At 34.8% G+C, this 13,522-nt stretch overlaps 1 protein-coding gene across 2 annotated transcripts in view; it reads right to left on the bottom strand.

Moving 5' to 3' along the window:
• Positions 1–13,522, bottom strand: part of LOC110031919 (RNA-binding protein 39-like) — an 81,243-nt gene that overhangs the window by 12,725 nt on the left and 54,996 nt on the right. For both annotated transcript variants that reach the window (XM_020735361.1, XM_020735359.1), the window contains exon 11: positions 4,230–4,318. In XM_020735361.1, the coding sequence (XP_020591020.1) occupies positions 4,230–4,318 (89 nt within the window). The remainder of the gene's footprint in view (positions 1–4,229; positions 4,319–13,522) is intronic.

The raw sequence follows: 13,522 nt of genomic DNA, 5'->3' as shown, positions 1-13,522 counted from the left end.
GTTGGGTGCAGCTGCAGCTTCTCAGCTTTTCAGCTGCAACTGCGCTGCCCCAGGAAGCTGTTGTGGGAAGCTGTTGTGGGGAAGCTGGTTTGTTGGCTGTTTGTTGCGGCTATGTGAAAACAACTGTGGGGCAACTTTTTTTTTTTGGAAGAATGACTATTCTGCCCCTATTGATATTTAAAACTATAAGAAGTGCAGTTATGACTCAAATTTCATTTTCTTTAGCATGAATAACCTACAATTTGTGCCACTTTTAGCTCTCCTAACATAGTAGTTAAAGAAGTAAAAAAAGATTTAAATACATACATTCAATTCTTATACATTTACATGGGTACCACCTAACCTTTAATTTTTATATATATGTCACCTTATCTCTGCAAAAATAGGTGTATTTCATTTTCTAAAGCTTAAAATAACTAATATCTTAACATGTAAACACATAGAAATTAAGTGGTACGTACGTAATTGCTCCAACAAAAAACAACAAAGGAATTGGTGGAACGTATGTAATCGTCATTAGAGATGACAAATTAAAGTTAGAAGAATCAATTGATGGAAAATTTTCGAGAAGGTTCAATGGCACTTGAACAAAGACACAAAAAATTGGCAACAATAACCCATTAATTTTATGTAAATCAACTCGTTCTCCTGAGAGGTGCACGTTGAGATGAACAACTCACACAAAATTATGAAGCATTCAAGGAAAAACAACATAAAAAAATGTTCAAAATTTTTGAAATTGTTTGCACTAAATTTCCATTTAGAGAAAAATAATGCAAATGTTACTAAAATCAACGTGTCTTTAAAATAGAACAAGTGATGCCCTCAAATCATGAATAATCCTTATTTTCACAAAAATATTGTACATGGTGGGTTGAACTTCAACTAGATCCACTACAAAAAGAAAGGTTGCAAATAGAATGCCCCATCACCGTGAATCCAAATCAAAACAGGGAATCCTAGCACTAAAAGTATAATGCATCAAACAAAATAGGATTAGAAACACAAGAGTCTCAATCAAGCAATCTCACACTGCAAACGGTTGGTCAAAGAGAAACGTAAACAAACCGTCTGGTCTTCTCATCAAAATGTCAAAAAACAATCACAAACAATGTGGGGTTCTCTCTTCGTCCAAAATAGGCCCGAATGAGCACTTCACATAATAATCCAAACCAAGGAAAACATTGATAGATTAAGCATCCAGAAAACATGAGAGCATCAAAAACATGAAGAAGAAAACGAAAGTGGCTGAATCTAACGAGGGGAACATTCTAGAGAACAACATTAGGAGATCGATAAAGGAGAAGAGGGACTGACCTTTGGTGCGCAGGCGATCGGAGCTCAAGCACCCCTTCCTAGTCGAAGATCGGCGGGAAAGAGGAACATAAAATGTCAAGGCGGGGTGAAGGTCGGCATACGCGTATAAGTAAAAAGGAAAAACTCGTAGTAAAAGCATATCATGGGAAGGATCCGGTGGCCCGCATTCCGCTGCGCGTCGAGGCCGCTGCGATCAAACCGCCGCCCCATATGGGGGAGATTTGCAGGGGAACGTTGTGCCACTTGCGATCAAACATATTAACAGATTGTTTGGAATCACTTTTTTTTTCTTTTAAAAACAAAAAAAAATGTTAGTTGTGCATTTTTAGTTATTTCTATTATTTTCTTTTTTGGATGCAATTTTGAAAACATTAAAAACAGATCTTTTTTAAACCAAACTTGATTCCATCAACCCGCATCCCGACCCACCCCTAATAACTTGCCTTCATGCCTAAGAAGGCGTCAAAAATCTCCTTATCTCCTTTAAATCCAGCCTCACGAGCATATCCATGCCGAAGCAAAAGGACTCCATTTTGTCTCCTCTTGATCAACCTCATATCTTTCCAAGCCCTTGTGGACACCTCCCCACTTCCTCCAAGGTATTGAACAATGGTGTCCATCGCGATCAACGCAACGATGACTGTCCCCACCACCATTTACCCCATGGAAGGATGAACCAACTTTGTTGTTACTCCAATTCCTAAAATTCTCATGCATTGCAGGAAGCGGGCCCCCCATGGTTTTCACGCATATTTTGTCTTCCACAATGTATGTTTGCCAAAATGCCTCAACTGCTCCACCATTCTATCTTGTATATCTTCAACGTTTAGCCCTATACAAGCCGCAAAAATGGTTTCTTCAATAAAGATTCAATCAGAGAAGGGCATTGCCTAAAGAATAGTGGGAAATACAGTGTTGCATTGCATAAGCTCGGGGTGGAACTATGAATGAGACTTGACAATCCACGAAAATTGCCTGATCTAAATCAAAAGAATGTTCCTCAACCTCAGCTAGAATGCTTTAGGCGACCGGATAACCGGGGTTGCAAAGCTTGTTGTACTTGATGAGGCAACAAGAAAAGCTGATGGAATCGATGCAAAATACGAGGAAGCAGGAATTGTCATGGACAACATTGAAGACTTTAGATTGGTGAAACAGAAGACATTGGAGAGGAAAATGCATAGCACATAGAATTTGAGGTGGTGTCAGTTGACTCGGGCATAAGGGCGGAGGCCCAGAAGGAGACGATTTAGTCGTGGTCCATTGAAATAGTGACTATTTTTAAAAATGATCCAGCAAAAAAAATGTATCTTGTTTTTTTATTTAATAAAACATTGAAGTGCTAAGAAGGAGACAATTTTAAATGTGGTCCATTGAAAATAGTGATTATTCTAAAAAATGATCAAACAAAAACAAAATTGTGTTTTTTTTATTATGTTAAAACTATTAAAGTTCTCAGAAATCAAACATGTTTTTTATTTATGTTGAAATAATATAAAAACAAAATTAACTAAAAAAAAAAGTTAAAACAGGTGATCTCAAATGGTCCCTAAACAATTAAAATTTGATCCTGCGAAAGGCACTTTCAGCACGCTTTCTTCAAGAATGATCGTAAAGAATACATAGGCATGTTAAAAACTTATCTAAAATGTGGTATATAACACCATTCAACAACAGTTCTGACAATTTTGCCACCCACTTAACATTTTTTAATCAAAAGTTAATTTTATTTAGGGGCTTTTACATACATAGCACCCAAAACTTTCGTATTTACCTGTCTCACACCTAAACTTTCATAATTACAAATATCATACAAAAATTAGCACGCATTATCACCTTTTAATAGTCAAATTCACCTTTTCATCCATAGATAAAGCGCTATGCGTGTAAAAATGAAAGTTTGGGTGTAAGATTGGTAAATACATAAAAATTGAGTACTATGTATATAATTTTCCCTTTTATTTAATGACAGTTAAAGAAAATAAATAAATACTTAGAAGCTATAAAAAAGATTCTATGTTGCCAAATGTCTAAGAAAATCGTTAAAAATTTTTCAAAATCAATTGAAAATATTTACTAAAATAATGGTGTGTATTTATTAATTATTCAACTATCACAAGAAGGAAAATAAGCGATTATTGACCGAAGCAACGAGTAATATGTATGATTTTTAACATTTTTTTAGCAGGTGAGGACAAAGGCACTACGTCATTAATATATACAGTTCCAGAGACAACTTATAGAAATTGTGGATGGGTTTCTAAATTAAATGTCTTGTATCAAAGCTTTGAAGTTTCATTCACGCAGGAGAAAACCAGGTGATTTCAAATTTCCTGGTTTTCTCTGGATATCAGGGGAATTGGATGATTCTGACGTAGTGCCTTTGTCCTGCGTGAATGAAACTTCACTGGAATTGTGAATGAAACTTCTACCGATTGAAAACTCGCATTCTGTGATTATCAGGGGAATTGGATGCCATAGGAATGGAATTGGTAGAGTTCACTTTGTTTTTGGAGGGAAAATAAGAAATAGAATTCAAATTTTTGAGTTCAAATTTGAAATTTCATAAGTAGTTTTCCTTACTCTTTTCTTGGTGCCATGGTAAGCTAAGAAAAATTTTATTTTAATATGAAGTGAAATGACTCAAATTCATAAGCAGATAAGAGACATGATTCTACGAAACAGGTTACAAAACATACAGAATAAGGTGCAAAAATTCTTAGAAACAAAGATGACCTCACAAGTCCCAACATGGATAAAAAATCAAACTGTTTAACTTTGAGGTGTTAAATCCAAAAAATATAAATAAATAAAACTCACTAAGCATCAATAACACTTACAGAAACAATGCTTGAACTTAAAATAAATAATACAAAAACTAAGTGAATGAAGAGTGAATAATAATCTCTTACTTTTCCACATAGATGTGCTTTACCGTACCAAACTTTGAGCACTCTTCTTGCACATCCTCTTTAATATCCAAGTCAAAATCTGGTTCAGTCTGGAATAAAACTTAAATAGTACTTTGCAATATAAGGCATAAAAATCTACTCAAAGATAAATTTATGCTTGGATCCACATATACAAGCACATGAGCAACAGAACTGCATGTCTATAGTTATAAATGCATGAAATAAGGTAGTCTACTGAAAATGAAAAGCATCTGCACATGTGTACATATGTTTGCTTGCATGTAAGAAACAATATATATATAATATAAATGTACGTGTGTATGTACATGTAGATACATGTATATTCGTACATACGTATACATACGTGTATGTAGGTACATGTATGTACGTTTCACATGTGTATGAGGTATATATGTAAGTGTATTTATCTAGGTATACATGTGTATGTGTATGTGTTTGCGTACGTGTATCTATATACGTGTGTGAGTGTCTATATATATATATATATATATATGAGAGAGAGAGAGAGAGATGAACAAGTAAAATATTATACAACTGAATATGTATTTAAGCATTTCTATGTACAAGTATCCGCCCACATGCACCAGCCTGCTCTATTATGTGTTGACCACAGAAATGCAGCTGCCTGTGGGTGCACAAAAATCAAGCAACCTTACATGTGCCACAATCCATGGTGCATATCCGTATGCATATATCAAAGATTGCAGAAAGCACATAGGATATAAAAAAAAATATTCATAGATAAAAACGCATGCTCCAATGCATTGTCTTGATACCTTGCTATGGTATCCCGCAAAGAATAAACGTGTCAGCAAATGCATTTAAATGCACACAAAATTGCGAGTGTGCTAGTATTCATATATCTATATTACTATTTAAAAAGTGGCCTGTGATTCTTCTACTATAAATATTAGCCCTTCATATAATTTTTAACTGTTGTGGCATTAAAACTAGACCCTCAATTTAAAGAAAATAGAAAATTCTAGCCTCCCATTTACCTCATTTAAATCCCCACGCGTTATTTATATAATATCTTTTATTGGTTAATTCCAATGAAAAGGCGGAAACATTTTCAAGTGTTCTTCTGAAGTTAAAATGTCAATCAAAATGCAATAAGCAAAAGCTTAGTCAAGTAATTCTAAAAGAAAGGAAAAGTTAGAACGTTTTCAAAGGGGTCAGGTGAAGCTAAGGCATTGTTTCCAAAGTTTGATTATACAAATACAACTAGGCAGGCAGAACATTTGCGGATCCTTGCAACATTTGAGTCTTCATTCAAAGTTTCATCTGCAATTTATGTGATTATGTCCACGTAAAAGTTCAACAAAGGAAAGATAGAACAACCCATCAAATTCTCCTCATCTATAAAACTAATTCCAAGCCTGAATGCAGACAAACAAGGTATCTGGTTAGCACTCCTAAGCGACCCACATTTCAGTGTCGTTGGCACAACATGCTCTCAATTTTAGTAGACAAGCATTTCTGCCGAACAAGCAATGCCTAACTTTAGTGGAGGTATCCAAGTTTAGACACAAGGTTTAGCACAGAGGTGGAGGATTAAAGATGTCAAAATGCTAGTGAGACAAGCGGAAAAGAAGAGAGAAAACAAAACCTAACTTGAGAAGATGAAATAGAAAATCCTACCAGCAAAAGTGTTATTTACAAATTACATGATATAGAACATCAATTTAATTCTGAAAGCCTCACTGAGATTAAAAATAAGGGCTCCACCTGAGATCAGATAAGGTATCATCATTAATATAGCATCAATAAAAAATTTTATATGGAACTCCAAAAATTATAATAAAAATTAAACATTTAAACTAAAAATTTTAGTTAAAATTTTTAAATTTTCATACATCAATTTAGCACTTTGAAATGGAAAAAAATTAATTTAATTTTTTCCTTTAATTTAATTATCTTGAGGCTTGATTAGGAAGCAATCAGGATGACCACCCCATATGGGGAGAGAACCTCAAAGTGAAACTGGAATGGTTTCACTCTAATTTTGTTTCTTTTTTTTTTTGTTTTTTTTTTCTTTGCTTCCCTGCATGTAGTGTTTCACTCTAATTTTGTTTCTTTTTTTTTTTTTTCTTTGCTTCCCTGCATGTAGTTTTTCCCTCGATAATTTATTGCTTGAATAAAATCTGATAAGTTAGTTTAAAAATTTTTAAATGAGGTTTTTCTCCACATCATGTTTTTCTTCGATGAAAACCAAAGTCTTCATCATTTACATGTTCCATCTCCTAATCTTTTATGTAACATATTCTCAGTTTCCTAGTATCATTCCAAACTATTTTTTCATAACATGAAATGATAAAAATAATTGATAAATATCCCTTGAAGACTGCTATTTTTTGTCCACTCCCACCACCCCTAAAAGAAATTGAATTGCAACAAAATGCTTCAGATCTGATCTCCACATATTCTGGTAACAATTAATAGCCTTTCAAGTCCCTCCATACAACCTAAAGTCCATTCTCTAACTCAATAAGTTCAATATTAGTAAAATCTATATAAATTAAGTCACCTTGACCTACACTTAGCTTTTACCCATCCCTTGCCTGATAACCCCTTGAAATTTCACCAAACACTAGAGATCACATCTGAAGGCATTGCCTAAATATTCTCAAGTTGTTCTATTTCTTAGAACCTTCATTATAAAAAAACCCTAGATCCAACCCTTCAAAAAATGCTCTAGAGCTGTCTATGACCTAATGTCTTGTTTGACTCCTTCGCTTCAACAATCACCTCATTAAAATTATTTCAATCACTCAAGAGTGCTCCACAGATCCTTAGCAGGCCAATAAAAAAAGTGAAAGCTTTGGACAACCCTTTCTGAAGCTAGGTAAGCTTTGGTATCTAGCCATTCTCAACATCCTAAGATCCATAATAAATTTATTAGCTTTTTGATATTGATTGTCTGCACGGTTGGTCCTAAAAACAAAAAGGTGTTTAAATAATAAGTGGCCTAAAGGGTTCCCTAAAAACTACAGTCCTCATAAGTAATAAGATACTTACTGACCTAAAGGGGGTGTCTTGCCTTATCGTATTTGCCCATGCAGCTTTTTACTAAGGTGTCTAAGGTAATATTTGATTCTATGCATCTTCTTCTTTTTATCCAAGTTAGGTTGAACTTTCCAAGTGCATTGCTTCTTTGCTAAGGAATTGTTCCATGCATACTAAACTTTGCCTTATCAAAAGTTACTATCATAACCATTCATCATATGCTAACCAAAGAACTAATCCATTGTACCCTCAATAAAAAAAAAAATATTAGCATGATATAAAACAATGTATGAAAAATTAGTAGAAAGATCATCAAATTTTTTAGTATTCATATTCCACTGGCTTGTTTACTCCCATTCCTTTTAGAATGCGGCCTAGTGCTAGGCCGGGTTTTTTTAGAAATTGGGTGGGGTCATCAACCTCGTAATCAAGTTGGATGGGTTAGTTAAGTGCAAGGGTTGTGGTGAAACTTCTGGGGCTATAATTTGCATGCAAAGTCAACTTCAGTGTTTATTTCCTCTCAAAAAGAGTAGTTATATGGATAGCATCTAGTGTGATATCTTTCTTATAGACATAATACATACTTTGCTATGCCGACCTTGGCTATACAATTTTAATATCGTACATTATGCTAGGAAGAACATCTACATCATTATCATTTAACCTATAAACCATTAGAGAAGGCACATGTTATAACACCACAAAAGCCATCCTCTAATATTCAACCAAATTCCAAAGTAAGAAAAGTTCTACACTACAAATAATAGTGATTAAAACCCCTAAAAATGGTGGAAGAAATTGTGCATCTGATTCTACCACCACAATTACACCTGGCTATAGGATGGAGAAGGTTTGGTTCATACCCTTACCAGAGAGTTTTCCAGTCACTTCCTTTGCTTTATTTGAGGGACATTATTTCAGAGCCTATGAAGTAGCATACTTGTTGCCGTCTCCCTACTTCAGTTAGATTTTAGTATCAATGCCGTTGAGAATAGGACTGGTTAATTGCCATTATTGAGAGTCATATAGTATGTGTTAAACGCCATAAATGGATCTCAACTCCCAGATCCATTCCCTTATAGAATAAACTCAACTGAACAAGTAAATTTGAAAAAAATAAATTGATGAGCCATTTAAGAAAAGCTCCTCCATGAAAGCCTTCTTTGTTGTGCATTTTTTGCCCTTCTGATTCCAAATAAGAATGCCTCATAAAGGATCTGTATGGATAACAAGACCATCAAAAAGCTTACAACCAAGTTCCCGATACCTTAGGCTTGAGGGCATTTTAAACCTTATCTTTGGAGCCAATTATTTTTCTAAAATAAAACTTAAGATTGAAAACTACCAAAACAAAGATCAGGGAAGGAGATGAGTGAAAGATTTGTCTTAAAAAGCCCAGATGATATCCATGTGTGGTTAGTCATGCCTGCTGGCTTATCCAATACTCTTGGTATCTTCATGAGGTTGATGAAAATTGTTTTCAAGCCATATATAGGAAACTTGTGATACTCTATTTAGAAGACATCTACATTTTCAAATCTTGATGAGAGTAATAATTTAGAGCACCTCAGGCTAATATTTGAGGATTTAATAAATCAAATCTTGATGAGAGTAATAATTTAGAGCACCTCAAGCTAATATTTGAGGATTTAATAAAAAAAAATATTATATTAACATAAAGAAGTATTCCTTTATGCAAATGAAAATTCTTTAATTTCATTGTGTATGGATATAGAATTAAACCTCATCACTCTAAAATTAAGGCGTTTATAGACTGCCCCCAACCCTACTAGTTTTACTGAGGATAGAAGTTTTCATAGCCTAGCTTCCGTTGATAAGAGATATATAAAAAATTTTAGTAATCATTGTTGCTCTGATAACTAACATTGTAAAAGGACAATTTGCTTGGATCCCTAATGCATACACATAATAAAACTGTAGAAGCGTTTTCTAAAGTGACAATAGGCTTTCTTAGAACAGCATGTGCCTAGTTGTAATAGATTTACGAAGAAGTGCCATGTATGTCCAGATTTTCATATCATTTAACCTAAGCATCATAGTAAATTGCTTTCTTACCTTCCTCTTTCTTACTTGTATCAACATCCTCTCACCCTTTTTCAATAGTTGAATTTCAATCATTATCCTCTTCTATACAAAAAATTAAATCAGAATATTTTTTAAAATAATAACAATAATTACTATTAATAATTTCTATACATTTAATTTATATACCAAAACTTTCGGTTACTCTATTGTTGGCCTTCATTACTCTTGTTCCTTCCTCCAACCAAAAGGTCAACATAGAAATCTTCCTCTCATAACTATGATTGTGAAGCCACATTTTCATCTTCCATAAGTAATTTCTCATTCGATGGCAGATCATAACCAACCAAAAAATTTTCAACATCCACTGAAATTTTCTTTTCAAATGCCTATCTTTTAACCTCTTATTATATATTTTTTTTTAAACTAACGAGCTTATATTTAAGGTAGTAAGGAAATTTCTTTACTTAATATGAACATGATTATAATTGCTCCAATTTTGCTTGCACAATGATGACGAGCATGTAAGACCCAACACTTCAAATTTAAATCTTCATAATTTTTAAGTAACATGTCAAAATTAAATCCATGGCATTAATAGTTTTTAAAAAAAGAACAAAATGAGTAACATATACAAATTTAAACCACAACAAAAAAATTCAAAAGCCAATGTCCATATAAACTAGGTTTTTACTTAGCTAGGGAACATTTGGCTATAATATCTTTAGCTTGCTGCAATCCAAAAAACTTTTATTTCTAGAAAACTACAAGTTGGAGATCAATCTTTCAACTCTACCAAATCAACAATCCTTATATTCATTACAATGGTACAAAACAAGTTTAGTCATTGAATTAGGACTTTTCCTCGTTATATTAATATTGAAATTTTGATAATATCAATTTACATCCAAATATCAATGTAACTTAAACCCTCATTTACTATCTATAATCTCTCAAATTTTCTCATAGTTTCCCTCATCTCCACTTCCTTTGACATTTAACGCATTTGCCACATACATAGCAAAAATAAATAAAACTCATCACAGGCTTTTCCTCCTTATCAAACATTATCAGGAAGGAAACAAGGGTTTTATAGTTGTGGTAGCATAGCTTATGTTCACCAAAAACCGTCTCATTTAAAATAAATTTTCTCAATTATTTCCGTAAATTTATTTGGTTAAGCACAACTTAATCACTACATAAAAGTAAGCATAGTCTCCAAAAGTTACCTCGCTTCTTTCATACTTTCTAAAGCAAGCTACGTGATGTCAAATTACGTGGTTGCATTTCTTTCGTGTTCTTCAAAAAGCTTCATCATCAGGGCTAAACCCAACTATGATTATAAATAACCTCACCTATCTTATGTTTTTTAGTCAAAGTAGAATTATATTATGAAGTTCCCAAATTCTTTTAAGTATTAAATCAACATAATATATGACAGAAGGAATCCAATAAAATGTTGTTTCCTCTCCATTATTTTATTCCATGCCGCCTTATATCCACTTATACTATCAATGACAATTTGGACAATAAGACGCTCTCCAATTTATTTAACAAATCCATCAAGTAATTTAAGAAGATCCATTACATGTCTCTCATGGGCTAATCTTTCTACGACTTTAAAAAGATGATCTCAAAGTGGTATTAACAAGAATGATGATTAAGTTATTACTATTTGTATTTAACAAACCAACTAAGTTTATTATTACTCTAGTTTGTGGCCATGTTTTCTAAATCTCCTCAGCGACCATTTCGGTGGCATACATCCTCGAATTTACAAGCTCTACTTTCATACATGGCAGAACGTATAAAGTCTCAACAATATGAACCTATAGAACAACACAAATTAAAATAGGATGAAGATCTTGCCACACTAAAAAGAACTACAATCTTTAAGAAGAATCCAACAATGTTCATATAAACACAATTCAAAGAGTTGTACTTATAACAATGTTCTTTCGATACCCCACACTCATCATATATTAATCTATAAGTCCCATCGCATCTCAATTCAAGATTTGTGACCAACAAGAAGTAAGAAATTTTTGCCACTACCATAAGAAGAGCCATTATCAACACCACTAAATTGTATTTGTGCTAAATACTTTGACATGGCTGTTTTATTCATGTAATCATGAATTCCCTCTATCATTTTCCGGGGTACTTTGATGCATGGTGTAATATTTCTTATAAGAATCAAAAAGTTAATTTTCCAAATTTATTTCACTTTTAAATTTTATCTAATAAAAATTGCATTTCAGATAAATATGACTTTTTACTCAACAAAACTTACACTTTAACACTATGCCTTCATATCAAATCTATCTTTGTTACTTGCATTTCACAACAAACAATTTTTAGAAGTTGTGACCATCTTTAAATAACACTAAACTAAAAAATCCTTAAGCAATAGTGATGTGGGACTTCCCACTAGACGCAAGCACAGAACTTCCGGTTATTCTAGCCACCCGGCTACAGACCGGTCTTTTGAAGACCGGTCCAGGAGAATCTCAATCGAGCGGTCAGGGCGTGCTCCTGACAGAGCGAGAGGCCTCCCGCAACCCTCCCCTTGCCTTTGTCATGCTTTGCTTTCTTGTAAGGATAAATATTGTTGTTTCAGAGTTTATGATTTAGCTTTTGTTGTGTTAATTTCAGATTCCATTATAGAGATATTCTCCCTGTTCTAGGGATGTATCCGAGAAGGCGGTGGTGCTCCGATTCTATCATATTCCGAGGTGGTGTTATATCCTTTCCCTTTCACCTTCCCCAATCCTTCTCTCTTCTCCTCAGGCGCCAACCTCCTCCTTTTTCATTCCTACACCCAGCCGCCCGTACCTGCAGCCTTATCTTGTTGTCCAACCATCCTCTCTCATTTCCAGCACTCTCAACCAACTGTTCCTCACCCCACTATCCCAGCTTTTAATGTTCAGCATCTTCCAACCACATCTCCATCTACCGCCGGTCACCTATGACCCTCCAGAATAGTTGTCCCTACAATTCTACACCTTCCCCTCGCTGCCACCACTTCTGTCAGCTATCCCGATCCACCTAGCCAACCTGTGTTTGCTTGTATCGTTTATGTTTTGTGTTGCTATTTTTTATTGTGTAGTAACCCTCTCTCTACACATAAAAGTTTGTTTTGTGTGTTTCTGCTATTTTTCCTACTAGTTTCAGTATTATTTGGTATCAAAGCTAGCCCAACTTTAGTCTTATCCTTGGATTTCCTAGAACCCACCTAACCCTTCCACCAAAAACTTTCATTTCTACCCCATCCAATTTCCCTAAACCCTATCTCCACCCAAAATTTTCATCCTATTCATAATCCCTAGCCATGTCACCTCGAAGATACATGCCCGAGCTTACATGGGAAGAGATAATGCGGTCGCTCTATCGCCTTCAACAAAGGCTTGCAGAAATTGAAGAATTAAAACAGGAAAAAATTACCTCCGACCAACATATGGCGAGTCAAAGAGAATAAAGAGATGAGGATCTGAATCTCATCCATAAGGATAATTTCAACGACGAAGAAGGTAGGTCACGATGTTTTGGAATCCAATATTAGAGGAAGCCTAGAGAAGGATACCTGAATCCCTCTCAGAGGTAGACTCGCAGAGAGGAGATATCATTTGGAGGGCACAGAGAGTTCGACATCATGGTAGATTTGCCATAGTTCGAAGGAGGTATAGATGCTGAGCATTTCATTAATTGGTTACAGGATGTTGACCGGATCTTCCAGTATAAAGATGTGCCAGAGGATAAGCAGGTCAAATTAGCGGCCATCAAGCTGAAGTAGTGTGCTCTGTGGTGGGAGAGCTTGCAGAGGTAGAGAAAAAAGGAAGGCAACAATAAGATTATTAGGTGAGAGAAGATAAAAAAGATGATGCAGAGAAATACCTCTCATCCCATTACCGTCAGGATATGTTTCTGAGACTCCACCACCTGCAACAAAGAGATTTATTAGTAGAGTTCACAGAACAGTTTGATTGGTTGCAGATTGTGATCTTGTTGAGCCAGAGGAGCACATCGTAGCCACTTATCTAGGGAGTTTGAAGCCGACTATCAGCGTCGTGGTACAATTGCAGACTTATTCAACACTTGGAGATGTTCAGAAACTAGCCTGAAAGGTGGAGAGAAGCAGAAGCAGAACAAGCAACAGTCATCCTTCAGGCAGCAACCGTCAGGCAGGCAGGCAGGCAGCCTCTCATAGTTGCAACGCACGAAAA

The sequence above is a fragment of the Phalaenopsis equestris genome, unplaced genomic scaffold, assembly GCF_001263595.1.
Source record: "Phalaenopsis equestris unplaced genomic scaffold, ASM126359v1 Scaffold000867, whole genome shotgun sequence".
NCBI classification, from domain to species: domain Eukaryota; kingdom Viridiplantae; phylum Streptophyta; class Magnoliopsida; order Asparagales; family Orchidaceae; genus Phalaenopsis; species Phalaenopsis equestris.
The sequence above is the reverse complement of the archived record's forward strand: the minus strand, read 5'-3'. Positions and strand labels throughout refer to the sequence as shown.